Raw genomic sequence first — 23,724 nt, 5'->3', positions numbered from 1 at the left:
CTTCGGATTAAAGGATCAAAGAGATAACGTTCAGCGGTACGATCAAGGATCTAGCTGAGGTTTTCAGTGGAACGATCGAGGATCTAGCTGAGTTGAAGATTGAAGGGGGTTTCGAGGAAAAACCTATTGGTTTGTCCTTCAAGAACTGGAGTGTTCTTGCGGGTTTGTTAGTCACGTTTGGAGAACAGATTCAGCCGCAGCGTTGCGTTTAGAGATCGGGGGATTTCGCAAGCAGGTCGTGGAACTGGTGAATTGTTTGCAATTTCGTGCAGGAAATTCTTGATCGTGCTCAGATCAAGTGGAGCTTTCATACAAGAAGAAGTTCTTGGAATTTAGAATTCTGTCTTTGTATCATAACCTTGTATCAACGAATTCGGCAATAATTGATAATCAAAGTTCTCAATTTCATTTGAAATTGAGAGGGAGACGTACCCACACGCGAGGACGACGTGGGGAACTTCCTTACCAAATCTCTGCGTATTGTATTCTTACCTTACTCCTCTTTACGTTTCAAACAGTTTTCGCAATTTCAGTTAGTGTATTGTGATTGTACCTTTTGCAAGACAGCAGTGGCAAGAAAACTTCTTTAACTAAACTCCACTGCTGTTTATCATTGATCACATACACACCAACTGTTTGACAAAATTGTTAGCTAGGTTTTATTCATTGGAAATAGACTTTAATGATAAGTGCATTCAATTAGCTAAAATTCTGGTGTTGATAGTTTCTGTCATTCTTATTCAAATCCAGCATTAAACTCGTGTGTCCGGTTTTCTAGTAGCGGTTCAGAATAGACGGAAGTCGATTCGGGACTGATATTTTTCGCCAACTTTAAAAACTCTGATAAAACTTTAAATCCGTTAAATTTTAAAGAGGTGATCTATTCACCCCCCCCCCCCCTCTCGATCACTAGCCACACCGTCTAACACATAATATTTTCAGGGGAAAAAGTCTTGAATTACAAAAGTAAGGAGGGGTATACAAGATAGGGGGAGATTCTAGTTGATACTCAACATTCCAAATCTCACATATTGAAGCAACTTATTGATGAACAAGAAAGTTTTCAAAGGATTTTTTGTCACCATCAAAAAGGGGGAGAATATGAAGAAGAGTTCTTATTGTCCTTGGTTATAGTTTTGATGAAGATAGACATGTCGACAAAAAGAAGTCAAAGTTTGAAGACTAGAGCAATCAAGTTCAAATGATCATAAGATTTGGAAAGTTAGTGAAAGAATTAATATGGTTGAGTATTCTTTACAATTAAAGTATATATATCTTAATTGCTCATAATTATCATAATCATTTCATCTTGTGCATGCATTCATTTTAACATCATGTGGAACTTGTTTTAAACTTAATTTTTAAGTATTTTTCACTTTCATAGCAAGTGTAACCGGTTACACCAATTGGTTAACCGGTTACATAAACGTAAAAAAGGTTTTTTAGAAGATTGTTTCAAACACTCAGTTTTTGGTAAATTATGGTATTTTCCTCCGTAAAAGCACTTTAAAACCGCCATAACTTGCACCGGTTAAAAATACCTAATTTTTGAAAATGAATCAGGTGTAACTGGTTACACCTTTTTTGGTAACCGGTTACACACTTGAAAATTTCAAATTTTCATGAAAAATTTGATTCCAACATTTTGCAACTTTCATACTTCAAACATGGCAATGTTTCATGAATATACAGTCTTTCAGAAGGGTATATTGCATGTGTATATACTAGTGGTTTCAGTTTTCAAAAGGGAAACTCTTAGAAATAAAAATTTCATATTTCAAAAGAGAATCTTTGACATGCATCTTCACATCTCATAATCCAAACGAGTTTCTAAACTTTTAAATATGTAACTTTCTGCATGAACTTTCATACGTATTCATTAAAGTTTCATTCATATTATTCTAAGCACTTAGGTGTATATTTTTGGATTGTGATCAATATAAAGAAGAAATCAATTAATACATAATTGATTCAAGGGTTATAACTTTTGTTACAAACTCAGACTAGTGTATACTTTGTTGTCCAGGATTGTTGGAAATAAGATAGTGAAAAAGAAAGGATTGTTTTCTTTTTTAGGTGTCTTGCTTATGTTAGAAGATTGCAGGATTGGTCTTGGTTGAAGACTTGTACAAAGATCTGACATAGTGGAAAATATCTCACGGGGAGTGAGGGTATTGGAGTACTCTCGGATTGTAAGGGGGACAAGGATATATCACTGTGTCTTTTACTTTTGACATTTATTTTTCAGTATATTTACTTCCATATCATTTCTAAAAAATAACAACAACAGTGTTAACGCTTGAAATAGAAAAAAGTCCAGTAAATCTAATTCACCCTCCCCCCCCCCCCCCCCCCTCTTAGAGACCGCGCATAAAATAACATTTACAATAAGCCTTATGTACTAAGCTGAAGTTGAGTTCTGCTTTTCACCCGCAAACTGATGGGCAAACAGAGAGGATTATCCAATCCTTTGAGGATATGTTAAGGGCTGGTATGATAGAACAAGTAATTGTTCGGGATAGTTACTTGTCCTTTATTGAGTTCACTTACAATAACAGTTTCCATTCGAGTATTGGGATGGCCCCGTTTGAGGTGTTGCATGGTATAAGGTGTAGGACACCTCTGTGTTGGTATGAATCTGGTGAGAGTGCAGTTATTGGACTTGAGATTATACAACAGACTTTTGAGAAGATCAAGATGATTCAAGAGAAGATGAAAGCTTCACAGAGTCTCCAGAAGAGTTACCATGATAAGAGGAAAAAGGCACTTAAGTTCCAAGAGGAAGATCATGTGTTTTTTAGAGTTACCTCATTAACCGGTGTTGGTCGAGCCTTGAAGTCTCGAAATCCTATGCCATGTTTTGTTGGTCCATATCATATCTTGCAGAAGATATGATAGGTGGCCTATCAGATTGCCTTGTCACCGCCGTTTGTTAATCTTCATGATGTGTTTCATGTATCTCAGTTGAGGAGATACATTCTGGATCCATCTCATGTTATCCAAGTTGACGATATGCAGGTGAGAGAGAACCTGACTGTGGAGGCATCGCCAATACGGATAGAGGATCAGGAAGTGAAGAAGTTGTGTGGTAAGGATATTGCCTTGGTAAAGGTAGTGTGGGGAGGACCAGCCGGTGGAAGCATAACTTGGGAGCAGGAGAGTCGTATGAGAGAGTCATATCCAACATTGTTTTCTTCAAGTAGTTTTTTAGGGTGAAAATTCTTGAAGTGGGGGAGAGTTGTAACACCCTGGTTCTTATTTTTTCCTGAATTAATTAAATTTATAATTTTGTATGTTGGTGAAATTGTTGATTATTTTGTTGAATTATAGAAATAGGATTATATGATATATGTCCTTGAGATGGGAAAATAATTAAGGGTTTGTGACCATAGGATTAATCTAGAATAATTTAGTTAATTTAGATATTTAATATAATAATGATTTAATGGATTATTTAATTAAATGATAAAAATAAGGACTTCGGGTTAAAAGTGGAATTTTAAAGGAATGAGAGAGAGTAAGGAGTAAGAGGGAATTAGTGGTGAGGTTACGTTCTAATTTTAGAAAGATGGGAACCTAACTATTTAAGTTAAAAACAGTTTAGGTTAGATTTATTTTTGTCATATCGTACGAACTTGGGAAAAGAGAGAAAAAAGGCAAAGGCGGGAGGTTGGGACTTAAAGCTTTAGGAAGGAAGAACACATCAAAACCAGAATTTTCTGCTAAGGATGGGAAATTGTTTCAATAATAAGGGGTATGATGGAAGGGTAGAGTGGAGGGACCCATAACCTTCCATAGGATTTGTTGTTCTTTTGATTGATGATGATAGTACTGTTTTTATATGCAATGATATGAATTATAACCATGTGTATTAATATGTTGTTGTTGTGATGTGCTTGAATCAAATGAATCATGTTGAATTAAATGGAAATTGGATGATTTAAAGATGTTGAATATGATGATATTGTTATAATGTGTTGTTGATCCATGAACCCATGAAATAATAGATGAGTTTAGGATGTTATAGCAATAGAAATTGGGATTAATATGATAGATTTTCGGAAAAATAAGTTATTATTATATAAGGTAATATTTGGATGATTAAAAACTGATTTTATACACACAAAAATTAAAGTATGTGTCGACCTATGTAAGTCATGTGTAGACCTGTTTGATGCATGTGTCGACCTGTATAGGTCATGAATCGACACATGCAATCGACACATCAAACAAAAGTTATAGGCTTTAAAAATGAGGTACATGAATCGACCTGTAACTCGTATGTGTCGGCACATAGGAAAAAATTTCTTCTATTTGTCGACCTATAAAACGTATGTGTCGGCACATAGACTGCTTTTCCCATAAAAACTTGTTTTTCAAGCATGTAACCTTTTCTAACTTATTTTAAAATATTTTTATGCTTTATAATGCTAATTTGTACTAGCCGTAGTTAATTATCTACTGTAGAGATGTTTGTGATGACTTGTATGATTGATTAGTGAATCATTATATTTATACGATGATGTGTTGTTGTTTTTGGTGAAGTAACATGAATGAATGCCTATGGAATCATGTTTGATGAGTTATTGTTGTTTGTTGATGTTATTGGTGTTGTAACATAAATTGATTGTTGCGCATGATGAATGACGTGATGCATAAATGGTGGTATGTGTATGGGGATCCTCTTGGTGAACCTTGTTGTGATAATGCATGTTGTTGAGAGTCATGTATCATGTGTATGGGATTCGGTCCAGTTTTGATGTGCTCTGGTGCTATGATGGGGATCAGGAGCGAGTAGCCGGTTTTAGGTGGGAATTGGTGAAGTGTTACCTATGGTGGTGGTAACGATTTGGTGTGATTTGTTCCTATGGTAGGGATCAGGATCGAGATGAACCTGAACATTCATGAATGGTACCACATGCATATGAGTCGTTATCGTTGTCATAAGTCGCATAGCATGAATGAAATATATGTGTGACATATGACTATGTGTGATGATAATGTTGTTGCATATGATGTTGATGATAATTGAGATGTTGTTGTGCGTGATGTATATGATGATTTGGGTGTTAGAATATGATATGTTGTTGTGCATGATTGTGTAGATGTTGCACTCTATTTTACATTCTATACCATTTGTTATTGAAATAAATTTTCACCCCTTCTGTTTGAATGTTGCCCTTACATGGAAGCTAGCTCCTGGAGTTGCTTCTTAATTTATCGTTTTAATTTAAAATGTATTGCTCTGATTATGTAACATCGGGTTGGGAACGCTTGTTTAGCTTCTTATGTCATGTTAATGTTGAAGTATTACGATTGATGTGATGGTTAAGTTGATTTATTTAAACTCTTTTATTTATTATGAAAATTGAAGTTGAGAATAAATGGTATGAGTGCAATATAGTTTTTGATTGCTTTAATTATATTTCAGCTGCGATAGTACCAAATGAGTTAGATGTCGCGTAAACATCCTAAGTGCAAATGTATGCATTAAGATATTTTGTTGTAACCCGTGTTACGGAGCAGGATGTATTTGTGATGTGTGTGACACCCTTGTGGTTGTGATCTTAATTAAAATATTTGATAATTGTATGTGGGGTTTAGAAGAGTGTTACATTTCGTGTTTCTAAGTGGAAAAAACTTATGTGAGTGAAGCAGTTATGAGACGTGCAAAAGCATGATCTCCTAGAAAATATGAGCAGTGATGGATTCTGAGAGGATTTTCTGAAAAATGGCAATGCGCGGTAAAGTGGTAACGATGACGATGACGCCAGCGTAAGAATATGAACAATGTCAAAAATGTGTTCAAAAATGTCACATTTCTAATTTTTATTCAAAATCGAGACATGGCATTATGGGGGACAATTTGTTGTGTTAGATTTTCGACACCAGCATTAAATTACAGGAATGTGATAAGAAACATGTAATATTGATTTTAGTGAAAAGTCAAAATGGTTAGTTATGGCCATAAAGATTTCGAAAAACTTGATTTTTCGAAAAGAAAAAAAAAACACTAACTATGGTTGAAATTGTAGTCAGACAAAGACAAGGGAGTTTTTCTGGGACTTAGTGAAATTCAGAATTTTCAATACGTGCTCTATGCAGTTGAATGAGGTGTATAGAGGATAAGATCAAACAGTTATTTAAGGACATATGGAAGCTTGTCGAAGACGGAAGTTGCATGGAGGCAAAGACGTGCAATACTCTACTTAGTTGACCGTTATAGACTGTTAATTTAGGATTAGTATATAAGTAGCATTCACTTTGAGTTTTAGGGATCCGCAATTGTACGTAAATTCTACAAAATTCAAAGTATCTGTGTGATTTTGAAAAGAGTTGAGAATGTATGTATGCGTTCCATTTTTTACAAATTAAATTCTTTACCTTCAAATCATTTTATACAATTAAATTATTTTTAGTCACTTTATTTTAAATTCTTTTGCATTTTGATTTCAATTTAAATTTCAATCATTATTCTCAAACTTTACATTTCGCATTGATATCAAAATCACTTAAAAATTTATGATACACACAAATATATTCCTTTTCGAATTTAATCCTTTAAATAAAATCAAATTTACTTTTATTTTTTAAATTTTACTGTAAACAACGCCTTCACAATTCCCCCCTCTAAGTTATAAATGTTACTACTAAATATTGCTTAGTACTCTCTTTGTAGCAACCAACATAAGTTAATACAAAACGTGGAATTTATGTCATTTTACAGTAAATCAGTAAAATAATGTTTCTTCTATACTATTCATTACATTATCTTATTTCAATTGTTATAATTTGGTTTCCTACATTGGAACGAAAATAATCGGGTGTAAAAATATTTTACACTATCAGTTAATTACAAATTAATTTATCAAATAAGTTTGACTTTTATTATAATTATATATAAAGTAATACAAACAGATGATTGTGATGTATTAACAGTCTAAAAAAATTTACACTGATACTGCATAACAATTAATCTCATCATTTATTCCCTCTGATTTAAAATAAATATGGTTTTAATAAATAAATTTTATTTAAAATGTCTTCTATTTTTATTTTTTAATGTAAAAGAGATTTATACTTTTTGAATTAGGTCATTTAATTATTACTTTTATTCTAAAATATTAATAAATTAATTTAATAAATCTTATAAGAATATTATATTCTTGTTTAATCTCTATACAAAAATCTTAAATATTTTGTAATAATATTATTGCATTCTTTAGTTTATATAAAAAAAAAAATTAAACGAAGTCATTTTTGAAACATTCTTTAATTTATATAAATAAAAAATTTAAACAAAGTCATTTTTGAAACAGAGGAGTAGTAATTCTTTTATATTAATTATATCTTAGGATTGTCAACCATCAAATCAAATAGTCATCGTAAAAAAGAAAATCACAAAACTACTGAGGTTCTGATTGGCAAGATATTTTTTTGAGGGTATAACTTATATACTCATGCAATATAACATATTTTGTAATTTATTTTACTAACTTATAATTTATTTTCTAGATGCTACACTTAATAATTTATTTTAATTTAAAATAAAATAATTATATATTAAATATCTATTTTATCATTTTAATTTATCAACTAGAACAATTCATTTTCTATTTTTGATAATATTAGAAAATATAATAATTGTGATATGAAAAAGAAAAATTATGAAGAATTTTACAAAATTATTCTTCATTAATGGTATTGAAAAGAGAAATTGACATAATTAAAAAGAGAGAATAATAAATATTTAATAATATCATAAATATCATTAATGATTCATTGATATAATAAAATAACTTTTATTATTGTACAAAATCAACTTATATTATAGTACAAAATATTTTTTCAAATCGACTTATAATAAAACCGGAGATAGAATATCTTTCAATTAACTTATCAACGATCCGCTATTTTTACCATTTTTCCCGGAGAGCCTAAGGATTCAACAACAACAATATCTCACCTATGTGGATCAACTCCATAGAATTAAAGTATTTTTACTATGCCTCAGATTTTATTTTATTTTGATAAGCACTATGCTTCAGATGTAATTTCAAAGCAGAACAGAGCATCATACCATAACCATGACTACATATTTCTCATGCATTGCTCCAGAAAAGTTTTACATCGTAGTGCTAAGGATAAAACAAAATTCTACACTTCAATATTGCAAAATTTACTCTTCTAGAAGATATGTGTTCATGCTTCTTTTTCGAAAACCACAATTGAGTTCACCGCGAGTTGTTTTGGGGGAAGAACTTCCAAGTAATAAGATGTGCAATACAATGCAATACTACTTTCTCATCTGCGTGAACAACTCAGGTGGTTTGTTACCTCCAGCATTACTAAAAGCAGAAAAACCACCACTTCCTTGGCTGTTAAATGCTCCGAACCCACCACCAGAACCGGCTCCTGCAAATCCACCAGTTGAAGTAGCAGCAGCACCAAAACCACCACCAGCGGGAGCAGCACCGGCAAATCCACCACCAGCTGGAGCAGCACCGGCAAACCCACCACCAGCGGGAGCAGCACCGGCAAATCCACCACCAGCTGGAGCAGCACCGGCAAATCCACCACCAGCAGGAGCAGCACCGGCAAATCCACCAAATCCACTACCTGTGGATGTAACGCTTGCAAAGCCTCCACCTGTGGATGCTATGGCAGCAAACCCTCCACCTGCTGATGTTCTACCAGCAAACCCTCCACCAACAGCAGCATTTGAAAATCCACCAGTATTATTACTGGCAGCAAATCCACCACCAAAACCAGGGGGAGATGCAAAACCACTTCCAGGAAGAGCACTGCCAAGTTGCCTTGATTGTCCAAAAGAACCAAGAACTGATCCAAGAACCTGCTGCCCTGATCCAACTTGTGCTGGTTGCCCAAATGGACTTGGAGCTTGTGCAGGAACAGTTGCCCCAACACCAAAACCCCCAGAAAATGCACCTGAATTTGTTGACAGAGCTGGCGCAGATGCTGGAGTGCTTGGGAATGTAAAAGATGCTGGTCGAAACAACTCTCCACTGGGAACTGATAATGGATTTGTAGAGCTTGATAAACTTGTTGATACATTATTAAATGAACCCCCAAATGGATTTGATTTAGGAACTGATGGGTTAGGGGTTGAGCCAATTCCGAAACCGCCAAGGCTTCCCAAACTAAGTTCCGTTGAGTTACTTGTCTCAGGAGCTTCTTCCTCCATCTCATCTTCCTGAGAAAGTCCAAAATCCAAGCCCCCATTTTTCCCGCTTGAAACACTAGCAGAAGTAAGAAAAGAAGTTGAAAGTTGCAGAGGTGCATCTGAAGGCCTTTCTGATTGAGAAACTGAGGCAATATTGATATCAGAACTAGTTATATTCTTGGCAGGCTGTTCATTAGTAGGACTGAAGTTTCTTGAAGATCCAAGCTTCATTTCAGATTGACCATTTAGAGGCTCATTTAGCTGAGTGGCCACTTTTGCAGCAACATCTGAATTAGTCTTTAAATCAGGTACAGCAGATGGTTGAATCTCCGATTTAGGCGACTCCAAAGTTGAGTTCAAGGAAAGGGGATTAGGTAACGGGGACAACGTTTGTTTAGGGACCTGATTAGATAAGTGAAGAGAATTTGATGCTGAAGATGTTGACATGTGATTAGAATCTATACTAAAGTTTGAACTAGTCATAGTATTGCTTAATGTCGCTGACACTGCTGCTGTAGGCAAAGCTAAGGACGAGACAGATAATGATGCTGAAGAAACCGATGGTGTTTTAATAGTAGGAGGAGACAGAGAATCACGAGAACTACTAAACTTGGGCACTGCTGGAACATTATTTTCAGGCCAGCTTTTATCAAAATTGAACCCGGAAACTTTTCCAACCGTATTTGAAGTGGCAGAAATAGAGGACGAGTGTGACTCTGAGAATGGGATGTTTTTTTTCCAAGATTCAGGAGTAAATGCACTTGAAAGTTTGTCTCCCGTTGTGAAACTTGTACCCGTAGCCATTGTACTGTTTGTAATGGGCACTGCACTTGATTTAAACAAAGATGAAGGTGTTTCTGTGGTTGAGCGGGTAGATATTGAGAACTTTTGGGGCATTTCCGTGAGTGAAAAAGGCTTGCTCTCACTATTCGAACTTGAATCAAATTTTTTAACATTCAATTTTTCGGCAGCAAATTCTCTCGATTCTGTAGCATGACCATGCACAATTGTAGGTGACAAGGGGAATGCAGGACGTGGGGGAACTGCAGAGATATTACTTCTTTGCAAAACATGAGACTTGGAATCTGAAACTCTAAAGTGTGCTTTGAGGTCGCCATCCTGCATAAATGCCTTTGAGTGTTCTGACACGTCTTTAAGTGCTGGATGGGAATCCAGAAAGCCTGCTGCAAGTATATTATTAATAAATAAAAACGAGTGTCATTCATTATAAACCATGAGTCTGAATCAGGTTAACAATTGATTTCAGAAGCAGGAAGGCACCTGAGGGAATTCTGGCATTCATTTGATGAGGAGCGGATTGCACTGGCATGGAAGCTTTAATTTTTTCTTTTGAAAATGGTGATTCTTTCCACTTCGGTTTCTGGAGGTCTTGCAGCAGCATCCTTTTGATGATAGTTTTAGGAGGTTCAGAACAGGTCCAACTCTGCATCAAAGTTGTTTAAACATGCAATAACCTATCAGAAACACACCTGGTGTAGCCATTAAATAAGAGAGATCATTGACTCGTGACATTCAACAGTATAAAATACAAAGTAGAAATATATCAACAAATTATTTACTCAAGCAACAAACTGAGCAGAGCACAAATCAATCTGTCCACTTAATCCTGTGGCATATATTTGTATAACAAGCAAAGCTAGAGTAACAAATACCTGGTCAAGTGAGTCTCTCCTCCTCCTAGCTGTTTCTGGTTCACAACTCTTCATATAACTGCCTTGAACTCTCTTGGATTTTTCTTTACTACTAGTCAAATCAGAAAACAAGAGCTTCTTACTAGAAGGAGTCTTCATAAGAACTTTTGTATCTGGAGAGCCAAAAGAAGCGTCATAGGGAATTCCTATTGTTTCAAAGAGCTCTTTCACATTCTTTTGCTCCTCAGTTGGGGACCTTAAACTCAATGTAGTCATCTGTTTTGAAAGGCATTCAGAGAGACTCTCTGCAGCTACAAGTTGCGACCTGATTGCATTCTGTAAACTATGCAGTGACTGAATGTGCCTGCAAATAAATTAAAGACACTAGTAAAACAGTTAAAAATTGAAAAGGCTAGAATCTAATGCTTATCTAGCAACGCGTCTCTATATCCAATCCATTGTATTTTATACCGATCAACAAATTAAATATTGGCAAAATAAGAGAGCAAGAGACTCCACAACCCAACCTGATATGAAATATCTTAATGAATTAATATAAGTATTGAACATAGTAGTAGCAGCCTTGTTGCATTATATATATAATTATGTTCTATATTCTACCACAATAAAACAACCTTCAACCTCTCTAAATTCACAAGAGGAACACATCAAAACAAGACATACACTAATAACTAAGTCCTAGAGTAAAACAGGAACTAAGGAATGGCCTTTCAACATACTAGCATTAGGCACAACCCAAAGGATCTATACTAGCTTTGAATGGTAAGGCAAAATAACAGATAAAATAAAAATACACCAAAGAAATATAAAAGAGAAATTGGTTAAGAAACAAAACCTAATGCCTATGCCTAATGATCAGTGTATGTAAATGATCTATACTAGTATATTGCGGCAAACAAGCAAATTGATCTAGATGAAACCAACATCTATACAATTCAAATTACAAGAACTGCATTAGGTTAACTGATCATTAGATAGTACTAAGTGCAAAAGCCACAGCAAGTTAAGCATACCTTGAAGGTCCATATCTATTTTGTGAAGCTCCGCGACCAATGTGATGGCCACCATATTGACTGAATTTGTTCAGTTCAAGGGCATTGAAATGTCTCTCCAATTCAACTAACTGATTAGTTAAATCCTGAAATAATTATTGAGAAAACTTGTTAAACCCCAGGCTACAAACATTTTGTTGGAAAATTAACCCACATACCTGATTCAGACTCAGTATATGCTGTCGCTTTAGCTCTAGTTCTGAATTCAACTTTTGCCTATTCCATAGGTCCCAATATCGGCTATCACAGGCTTGCTTATATATGTCTTCCAAGTATACTTTTCTTGCCACGACTGATACTCAACCAGATAAACATTTAGGTCAAACCGAGAAAAGCTGATTTGTTAATTTGACCAGAAAAAGAGAAGACTTTAACAATTAAAACTAGCATGTCTGGGACTCATGATAACAAATGTGGTTTTTTATATATAAAAAATTGAGTTTTTATTGTGTAACAAATAAAATACGTGAGGCTAAATTGAAATTTGAGCCGTGAATAATTATTATACAAATCACACAGTATCCTCGGGTCCAATGATTGAAATTGTGGACTTGGAAGCCAAGCAATTGTTTAGCAATTAATATGGTCCAGTGCTTTGAGAATGTGGCTGTCAACTTCTTCCATAGATGGAAAGGAAACTTTTTAAGAACCTAATTGAAGCTAAAATGTTTCATGGACCCAAAATTTGGCCAAGGCTAAATATAATTGAAAAGAATAAAAGAGAAAGAGACTTCACCACCCAACCCGAGATAAATATTCCAAACGTGAATTTAATAATGAGACGGACGGAATATGTGAGAATAAAATTATTAATGAAAAAAGTATTCAAAAAAAAGTATTTCACCATTTATTTTTTAATATACTCTCATTACTATTGCTGGATTGATGCAATTTTATAACTTCTTTTGAGAACAATTCAATAAAAAGCAAATTACATACTAAAATTAAAGAATAAAAACACGCCTATTAAAGAATAGAACCTTGTATTGTATTGTTAAGAAGATAATGAACCTCCTCAAGATGTTGATCCACTTGGCCCTGAAAATTGAAACAGGCAAAGTTCCATGAGAACAAAAACAGAACAAAGTAAAATACATTTAAATAAAATAGGCATTTAATACACAAATAAAATGCAGAACTAGAAACATCAATCAGTTGTAAACTATAATCAAATTGAAACTTCAAGTATACTCTAGATAAGCATATATACTACAAGATCAAAAGGAAGAGGTTGGAGTTTTGACTATTTCAGCTTGACTTGAAGTGTTGGTTGGTTTTCATGGGTATGGGCTTCGAACATGTCACATTTCTTGTAGACCAAGTAAACCGTAGGACGTTGTCCGACCCGCGAGTCTACGTAGACTTAGACTCGTAAATTTGTGAGTCTTATGAAAAATAAATAATTACGGTAAAAACCTTAAAATGACACAAAGGACACATTTACATAATATAACACCAATTAACATAAAAAAATCAATTTAAAACTATAACAAATACAGAGACATTTTGAGACATCTCAACAGAATGGGGTGACCAAACACAAAATCAGCATCTCATTAAAACACTTGAACCCTCTTTCTCCGTGGTATTGTCCTATCTCTATTTTTGGGGATGCTTTTTTAATAGCATGTTATCTTATAAATTGCATGACCTCTTTTGTCCTTGATGGCATTATCCCGGTCCTCTATCCCCAAACCCATCTTCACCCCCTTTCCTTCCTGTGTCATTGGGTCAACACGTTTTGTTCATAATCTCTCCCTTGGTCTTGATAAATTGTTTTCTCGATGACTCAAGTGTGTGTTTCTAAGTTATCATCAGTCCCAAAAGAGTTGTCATTGTTATTCTCCTACACAACAATGATAACTCCATATTTTGAGTTGACCCATGTAGGTCCTGAACTTCTTCAAGTAGTAATCCATGTTCCTCCTATTATTGTTGCATAGGGAGAGTCATCTACCATCGTTTGTCGGCTATACAGGTCCCTTTTATGGTCTAAAAGGGTCTCTTCAAGCTTAGTTTGACGGATTTCGTATAAAAGTACAACGGTTTGGTATGATCCGTAGTGAAGCTAACATTTTTGTTTTTCATCGTACTCAGCCCAAGGATGCATTTATCTTAATGTTTTTGTAGATAAATGGGCCTGAATCGATAGACTCTAATACCATATTAGAATTGAGTTAGGCCTAAATCAATCTTACAAAACTAACTTGTAAGGTATTGTAAGGTGAGTAGTGTCTCTTTTTAGACTATATCTTTAATTTATATAGGACTAGGATTTTTCTCATTACACCCTCAAGCCCAACACTATAAGGCTTGGTGCATGGATATGAATGGTGGGCGGCCTGGATCGATATGTGGGTGGGACTTGGTTTTTCCAATAGAATGTATTTATCAACGGTGATCTAGAAGAAGTATATATGGACATTCCTGTTGGCTTTGAAGACAAATTTGGATCAAATGTATGCAAATTGGATAAGTCTTTGTGTGGATTAAAGTTGTCTCCTAGAGCTTGGTTTGAAAAGTTCACTCAATCCATGAAGAAATAACGATACATTCAAGGACAGACTCACCACACCTTGTTAAGAAAATGTGGTTGGACCTAACTCAACCCTACAAAACCGGTTGCTAGAGTGAGGACTGCCCCCACTTATAAACACATGTTCAGGCCATATATTATCCGATGTGGGACTCTTAACACACACCCTCACGCACAAAACTGGACATCTAGAGCGTGGAAATAAATGGTGGGTGGCCCGATAGCGGAAACCATAGTAGGTGGCCCACCGGATCTTAAACGAGGCTCTAATACCATTTTAAGAAAATGTGGTTGGACCTAATTCAACCCTACAAAACCGGTTGGTAGAGTGAGGACTGTCCCCACTTATAAACATATGTATAGGCCATATATTATCCGATGTGGGACTTTTAACACACCTTGTTCACAAAGCTCTCCTGTGATAGGAAATTTGGTGCCCTAATTGTTTGTGTTGATACTATCATCCTTATCGGAGGTGATACAATTAAGAGAAACTAGTTGTAGACTTTGAAATCAAGGATTTGGGACTCATGAGAAATTTCAAGCGAAACTAGTTGTAGACTTTGAAATCAAGAACTAGGAATTCTTGCGATATTTTCTTGGTATGGAGGTTGCTCAATCAAAGAAAGGAATTATGGTTTCACAGCAAAAATATATTCTATATTTATTGAAAGAAAAGTGGTTGTCGACCAACACATACCCGATGGACCCTAATGCAAAACTTATGGGAGAAGGTAATGTTTTCGTTGATACTGGTAATGTTTTCGTTGATACTGGAAATTACTAGAGATTGGTTGGTAAACTGATCTGTCACCAGACTTGACATCGCCTTCTCAGACAGTGTAGTAAGCCAGTTTATACACTCTTTTTAAGAAACATCTTGAGGCAATTTATAGAATACCGAGATATCTAAGGTCAAATCCAGAAAGAGGCCTATTCTTTAAAAAGACTAATGAAAGGAGTGTCCGTGTATATTTATTTATTATTATTTCTAGGTGCTTCTAGATATTTCCATATGTTTCCTTTTATTTTTCTTTTGTAACTATTTACTCCTTGATTCAAGAAAAAGAATTAATTGTACCCACTCTATTTAAACCAACCTTGGGCAAGGTTGAGGAATAAATCATTATCGCATTCACCTCTTATTTTCTAATAAGAACAAATAATCTAAGAAAGTGAAACAAATAATCCAAAGTTTTAACAAGTCGGTGAAATGATTTCAAGCAACGAAAGAAACATCACCATCCGTATTTTGCATTGTTTAGATAGAGTGTCCATGTTGCGCTCCACTTCCTCAATTGAACTTTGTAGCGACCTGGTGCAAGCATCTCTAAAGCCTCCAGCCTCTTCTACTGACTTTAAAAGCAGATCCAGTTCTTTGGTCATCTCATTAATCTAGGGTAGAGGCAAAAGTAAATAACACAATAAGAACAAGGAAAGGGATATAAGAGTCTTTGTCATCGTACTCTATACATTTCTATCCATCTAATTTAATAATACATCATCTATTTAATAACTATTGAGGAATTTAATAGCAGTAAGAAAAATACAGAACAGAGCGATGAGGACTCCTTGCAGAAGAAAAGACAAAAAGGATAAATTAATATATTTTCATCAGTTTTATAAAAATAAAAATATCTTCATCGGGAGTGCCCATTATGGGGAAAGATCTACCATCAATTATGCCAAAACTAAGAAAGATTTCAAGAAATAATACATTGCCAAACTGCTTTGACAAATCAGAACTTGAAATCCCAGGCTTGGATGAATTTACATGCTGCTCATCAGAAGGATGAAACTTTCGTATAGATGACTTTCCAGTTGTAGAGTTTCCGAGTAATGACAAATGTGAACTTTCTGCTCCTACGGAAGTTAGTTGTCCACCACTCTGAACAGGCCTACTGGCAGAGTAGACGCCAGGAGATTCAACATTCACATCCTTTACATGAAAAGGCTTTCCACCAGTGCTACCAGGAACATTTGCAGCAGAATAGGTAGCAGGAGATTCAACATTTGCATCCTTTACAAAAAAAGGCTTTCCACCTATGCTACCAGGAACGTTTGGAGTGTTGGCATTTGTAGCACCCATGGTATATTTTTTATTTTGATAACCACTACCATCAACATAACTTGAACCTGAAACTGAAGTCACATTAGAGTTTTTGGAGAACGAAAATGTTCCACCAGGCAATAGATGAGAAGCTCTTTGCGAGTCTCGTGAACTATTATCGTGATTATCATTAACTTGCTTCACATCTACACTTAGAACCCTTTGCAGCACATCAGACTTCAAAGACTGTACACTTGTTGCTGATCCCACTTCAGGGTACTCAGTATAACCTTCAGCAAAAGGCCTAACTTCAACATCCTGCAAATAATATTTTTAAGAACTGTCATTGACAGAAGGCAAAAACAATCTGTATTCAGTGGACCAACTCTTTCCCTTTTCATACTCAAAAACTAAAGACCCAAAAAAATACCTGACCCAATTCATGTTCCTTTTTCTGCAATCCATGAGAAAAGATGGAGCTTTCATCAACAGGTAGCTTTACAGGAGCGTCTTTCTCATCATGCTCAGTAGAATCAACCTCAGGTGAAACTTTACCTCCTGCAAGACTAAAGGAAAAAACCCATCAGCCTTTGAAGTTTGAAACTTTGAAGCACGTAGAGAAGATTAAATTTTGGTGGCTTTTAGAATGGGCTATTTTGTCCTTTCTCAACCTGTATACCATGGACAAAAATGGAATTCCTCATCTCTTGCTTTTCACCAATCCCCAGGCTCTCTTTATCTCCCATCTCACCATCACAACTATATGATCGAACTGAGATTATGTGGGACAAAAACTTGCTCCCATCCCACCTATGAAACCCATTGCTGAAGCATTCAATGGCAACCACACCTCTTATGTGAGACTGCATTGTGCTTAATTAACCAGCCTGGTTCCAGTGTAGCGGTTGTAATAACGGGTGTGGGTGGGTGTCTAAAAGTTCATCACTTCATCTTGCCCTTTTTATTTTGTGGTTTTTTATCTTGAATCATCATTATCATCATCATCACTTTGATTTACACAACCACAATCTTCTCTTTGATTTTCCTTTATTTCAAGTCATTTTAAAATTTCTTCCATTTCTAATTATTTTATCAAAAAACCAGTGTTCCCTTTTGTTAATTTGTAGCAAATCCAAGTTGAAAGATGTAAATGATTCAATTTTTATCAGTACGACTTTTCCTTGGAACTATTTTTAGCAATTTTATAGCACTCAGCCTGTTCAAGTTTTGATCTTCTTTCTAATGTTTGTTTGAGGTATCGATCCAAAATCTCTTATTTATCTTAATCTCTAAAAGGTATATCTGTGTTGAGTATATTGGGTTTTACACGCTAACAGTGGTAAATGATGTTTGGACACGTTCCTTTCTCATATAGCTATGATAGTGAATGGTTATGTATTGTGGAGCAGCCATTGGCGTGACCTGGAGATGGCGGTGGACCAAAAGGAAGGGGAACACAGAGGGGCATGGGAGAAGTGAAGAAGAAAGAAGAGAAATGAACAATTTTACACATGTCAATCAGGACCCTTGGTGAAGTAAAAATTCAAAAAGTGGTGCATCAATACATCATGTTTTAGATGGTACACCTTAAACGTTGCATTGAATCTCCGACCACTTTTATTGCCAAAGTTCATCTTACATTTTTGTTTTTATCCAACACAATTATTCATATATTGTTCATGAAATGGAAGAGCAATAGCAATAAACTTCAAATACTTACCTGGCAACATGAAACAAAACAAGTTTCCCATCCAGTGTGAGACACATAAGAACACAATAAGGTGAGAGCTCAGTTTTTTCCTCATTTGCACCAAGTTGAATTCCAACTTTTTGATATATTGAAACTTTATCAATACATAATCCCAAGAGAAGATTATCATCTTCATTTGCTGAAAAAGAAGCATGTAAGATAAGTTGTGTAAAATATAAAACTCAATCCAAGATATAGGTCAATAAAAATTTACTTTACTGCTGTATTAGGTCAAGAAAGAGAGTATTGAGTTCTATAAACATACAATGTAGACACGCCATGGATTGAAAGGAGGATAAAGGGAGAGACAGAATGCAACCAGTATTATTATCAATTCTGAAGTACCTTGAAGCTCAATTTTTGGAATCCACTTTGATCGGTCAATTTCAAGTTTATCAACAATTGCTGCTTCACTCTTATCATCATCTTCTGACCAACCAAGCAAGCTAATGTGGTTATCTGTATTCTTCATGTTGGCATTGATCACAAGTTGGCTGTTGTTATTAAAAACAATTAGCCATCAATTTGCATTCTGTTTGGTTTCATGGAGAAATAAATTTAACAAAATTCTTGGAAGATAAAGAATGATGCTGATAACAGATAGACATGTTTAAAAGATGTAGATAGTAAAAAATAAAAGGCGAAAACCAATTTTTTGACTATAAACAAATATGTTTAAAATCTTACTTAAAAGATGATCAGGTGACAAAACTAACAAAATCCGTTATTTAAGATCTCGCAATGAAACATTAAGATAGAAACAGAAAAATAACTAATAGGACAGTATTATTCATGAATAATTAATTCCGGTATTTATAAACAGATTCTTGGCTATAGACTTTTTAGCCTAAAGGAGGTTTTGTCATATAGTTGGAGAAATCCATAATGTAAGGAACCCAGGATAACACATCAGATTGCATGCATGCTTATAATAGCCAACTTTACAGCATTAAAACCATAAAACATGGAAGATGTAAGGACATATTAAGAAAAAAAATAGGCCAAGGAACAGGGAAATATATATAAGGAGACAAGATTAGTACTTTGGAACATGAAATGGAAAATATTTACCATTGTTCTAAATAAGCCAATAAAAGGTAGGGCCCACTTCCAGGGGATACAATATCATCAACAAGTAGTGGGTAATTATCATAGAATGATTGGACAACTAATTCAGAACAATCCTGCAAGAGAAAATACAAATTCAGAGTTTAATGCTACATGAGAAGAAACAACTGCAATTTTCTTGGGCTACACAGCTTTTTAAATACTGCATTCTATGAACACAATTGTTAGAAATTATCTAATAAGTAGTTGTTATTTTGACCTTCTGAGGTTTACTTCAACTGTAATAAGTAGCTGTTAGAAATTAGGTTTACTTCACCAAAAACCAAACAATATGACAAGCAAATATTCAGTTTCAATAGGAGAGCATATGGTTTTTATTTTGACCTTCTGAGGTCTCATTAAATGTTAAGGTGTACATGTAGGTAGAAATTCGTTCTTAACGAGGCACCTGCAGAGATCTTGCACTTACATCAGAAATTTCACCAAGCTTGCTGCTAATAACTTGGATAAGATAATTTTCCTCCTGTCCATCTTCAGTAAGTTGAAAGCATCCAATTATAATGGAGTCCGGTCGAACACACTTGACAGAATCAACTGGTACAATTGTTCAAGAAAGACTCAGATTAGATGCATGCACGACATACAAACAATTTAATGTGTTCATTCTAAATTGTTATCTGTCCCAGATAGCAGAGAGGGGTGGCCGACCCCAAAACTAGGATTGCTAGATAGCGAGGTGTTGGGTGACTTGGATGACTGCTATTCTATTTATACTTATTATGTAATAAGATTAATAAATAATCATGTAAATAATAAAAATACTATTCATTAAATAATTAAGACCATAAATGGTTTTTTTAAAGAATTATAAATAGTTAAGACTATATATAAATATTGTACTATTTCTATACTTATGTTACTGTTATAAATATGACTTACCATCCTTTTGACTTCTCTTACTAGGCAGCTATTTTTAATTGTTTTTGCAAGTAGAGATATTAAATTTTGCTTTCTAGTTTAAAAAGGGATTGGCAAATAGAAAATTACTTTTATTAAATAGTTATTTAGTCTTCATTTTGATAGCTCTGCCAGCATTCATTTTGATAGCTTTGAGAAACCATTCTTTTAATTGATCCATTGGCCCAAAATAGCATTTAACAAATCTATGAATAGGAAGAACTTACAAGTGGAAGTGTAATATAAGTACACACGTACTAAAAAAGAAAAAAATTAAAGAAAAAATGCAAACCTTTTACACTGACATTTTCCTCAGAGTCGCCAATCCAAGATCTGAAGGGTAGTGGAATTGAAACCTTTTCTTCAAACTTAGTGGATAAAATGCTCAGAACATTTTTTCTAGCCACGGCAACTAGTGTCCCTTTTACACACCAATCAACTTCACAAAGAAACAAATTAAAACAAATAACTGAGAATGTCAAAATACATTGAACCAAACATATGATTGGATTCCAATACACAACGAACACCCAATGGCCCTACCCCTATTCAGATATGAGGTGACTGAGAATTCAAGGGAGGAAGAAATTGAGAAGCATCTTGACAGTGTATAGACAATATCATAACCACCTCCAAAGCACGATGATGAAAATAAATAAACTATAATAATTAAATAATGGTGCACGCCACACACAGAGTATAATGAACCGTAATTCAAATTTTAACATCTGTCAATTGGTACCCTTTGACCATTCAAATCCAAAAACATCAAACATGCTACATATTGATAATGACGCATGAACATGTTCAACTGGTGAGTTAAAAACAGAAGAATAAAGCATACCAGCTTCAACACTGTCTATCACGTGTTTAAGAGGAAAACCAGCCTCGCCATGGTATAATTGCCCAGTATTTGAAAGAACAACATAAGAACTTTTTGATGATGTTGTCCATCGCATGTCCTTGACAAAGGCTGAATCATTGAGTGAACAGGAAAAGGATAGCTTCACTTCCTGGGAAATGATAATACAAAAAAATATATCAATGTCATGTGTCCTTGGCAAAGGTCAAATCATTGATTTGCTTCAGTTCATAAAGTGATTATAGAATACAAATAGGTTTTTTGAAGTTGTGGTGTTTTAGATAAAAGGAGGAGAGAAAATAATAAGAACTATGAGTATTATTGATAATAACTTGATAATGACTTTATACCAAAGACTAAACAATTATCCCTATTTATAGGGATGGATAGACTCAATCCTAAACAAATAGGGAATTCAAGAAGTATTAATAATAACAAGTAATAATTATGGAAATAAATACTAGGAGATAATCTAAAATAAGTTAAAGATTGAAAACTTATCCTAGCTTGTTACAAGAAAATAACGTATTGCTCCACACAAAAGAAAATGAAAAGGATGGAAAGCCAACTCAGGGGTGCATATGAAATCGGAAAGAATTACTAGATAGATAGTCTAGCCAGATAGAGGGAATGGTCATCTTTCTGCGAGAAATTCATGGCAAGCAATTGAACAACTTCTCAAAACTACGTTTGGAAGCTTCAAACCAATAATATTAGACCCAAAACATTTTACTTGAAAATAAATCTGAGAACTGCTTATGTGACAGAAACAAAGTCCATGCATCTGGAACAAAGATGGGCTCAATGCATCTAGGAAGAAAGTTGAGGCAAGTGCAACAGGGCGAAGATGGGGGACAGTGCCTATGGGACGAAATCTAAAGCCAGAGCATTTGGAACGAAAGCTAAGGCCAGAGCATTTGGAACGAAAGCTAAGGCCAGAGCATTTGGAACGAAAGCTAAGGCCAGAGCATTTGGAACGAAAGCTAAGGCCAGAGCATTTGGAACGAAAGTTAAGGCCAGAGTATTTGGAACGAAAACGGGATTAGCAAAAACAGCCAAGACACATTACTCTGAAAACGCATACAAAACAAAGTTCCAGCAACAATAGAACATCTACTTTGTTAACTAATTGAGGACACGGAAGCATTTTATGAAATATGGAATTTTGCTACATCATCACTTAGCATAACCATTTTACATGCAATAATTGAAAATTGGCCACCTTCAAACAAAAAAAAAGGGGGAAAACTAAACCCAAATTAAAGTTGAACCAAACAGAAATCTAACCTATTTGTATTTGAATTTGTATGGACTACAAACATATTCAAAGCATACAAATCAATAGTATAAGCTTATTTGAAACAAAACATTCCAAGCATGCAAAGTTCTATTCTAATTTGAGATATCGCGCATACAAACAATGTCAAAATTCATAGTGCTGCTTTGTTGCATTTCATAATTGATCTTAATAAAACAAGATTGTGTTTACTTGTATGAAACGAGAATGCCGAGTAAAGTAAAGACATTGTTCATCAAACCTTATTGAGAAAGCTATCAACAGAGTAAAACCTAATATCACCGGCAACAGCAGCAGCAAGCAATGAATTATCAGTAGAAACAGCCAATATACGAACTCTACCAATAGGAACATCAACAAGACTCAACTCTTCCACGGAAGAGCCACTTCCTTTAGCAGAATCAATAAGGTCTTTCGTCTTCACAACATAAAAACCTAAAAAACAAAGAAAAAATCGCTTAAACGTGATTTATAACTGATAATGAAGAGCGTGTTACTGTTAGATTAGTTAGGTTTAGTTTACCGGAAGAATGAGCAACAAAAGTGAGACGAAAGCGTTCGGAGAGTGAGAGAGGTTGAGAAGGTGGAGTTTGGAGATCAAAGTTAGAGTCATCGGAGTTCAAAGGAACAGGTTCTCCAATCTTGACGAAGAAGTGGTCGGTAGTTGGAACTACGTCTCCTTCGAACTCTTCGATCTTGACGGCCGTCATGGCTGCTAACACCGTCTTTCTGCGAATTCCGGTGCGAGCACACTTCAATTTCACGGCGCGTTAAAATGCCGCTATCTAAAATCAAATTGCTTCGGTTCTTTTGGAAAATAAAAAACTACTAGTACAATCAACAAACCAAACCGAACGGTTTAGAAGGTTCGCCCGGTTAAACCTTGAAGATGCTTTTTACTTTTTTTATGAAGAAAAAAGAGGGAGACGTGAGTTGCAATTGCAATTGCAATTGCAAGTTTGCAATAGTTCAAAAACTTTTGAAATTATGTCCATGCCCTTAAAATGTCTCCCATTATTTTCCCCTTGTTTTTTTTAATAAGGTTATAATATAAAAGTAAACATAATAACACAAAAAGAAAAGAGAGGGGACTATATTAAAACTCTCTCATAAAGAAATAAATTTAAAGAAAGACAAATTAAATCTATTATTTATAAAATTTGTCCTTATACAAAGGTATAGAGATAAAATGAGTAGTATTAGTCAAAGTTAATCTTAGATTAAGCTGCACAACTATTCTCTTCTTTAAAAATGTGAGAAAGAACAAAATTTTAATGAAAGACTAATTAATACAT

The 23,724-nt window shown here is 34.8% G+C and overlaps 1 protein-coding gene across 4 annotated transcripts; it reads right to left on the bottom strand.

Moving 5' to 3' along the window:
* Positions 1-8,077: 8,077 nt before the first annotated feature.
* Positions 8,078-23,410, bottom strand: LOC127098611 (nuclear pore complex protein NUP214). 4 transcript variants are annotated; one of them, XM_051037247.1, is made up of 17 exons: positions 22,953-23,410; positions 22,671-22,864; positions 21,115-21,283; positions 20,563-20,709; positions 19,783-19,907; positions 19,317-19,429; positions 18,591-18,739; positions 18,216-18,384; positions 16,926-17,061; positions 16,163-16,813; positions 15,688-15,840; positions 12,890-12,947; positions 12,068-12,201; positions 11,871-11,995; positions 10,858-11,200; positions 10,466-10,628; positions 8,078-10,365 (listed from the first exon to the last, which is right to left on the bottom strand). In XM_051037247.1, the coding sequence occupies exons 1-17, from the start codon at positions 23,137-23,139 to the stop codon at positions 8,297-8,299; spliced, it is 5,085 nt and encodes a 1,694-aa protein (XP_050893204.1). In that variant the 5' UTR covers positions 23,140-23,410; the 3' UTR covers positions 8,078-8,296. The 4 variants fall into 4 exon arrangements, with proteins under 4 accessions (XP_050893204.1, XP_050893206.1, XP_050893203.1 ...); XM_051037249.1 differs by having other exon boundaries at positions 8,078-10,368; positions 16,220-16,813; XM_051037246.1 differs by having other exon boundaries at positions 8,078-10,368; positions 22,953-23,409.
* Between the last annotated feature and the right edge of the window lie 314 nt (positions 23,411-23,724).

This window comes from Lathyrus oleraceus, chromosome 6 (genome assembly GCF_024323335.1).
Source record: "Lathyrus oleraceus cultivar Zhongwan6 chromosome 6, CAAS_Psat_ZW6_1.0, whole genome shotgun sequence".
Taxonomy (NCBI): Eukaryota; Viridiplantae; Streptophyta; class Magnoliopsida; order Fabales; family Fabaceae; genus Lathyrus; species Lathyrus oleraceus.
This window is presented reverse-complemented; position numbering and strand designations above follow the sequence as displayed.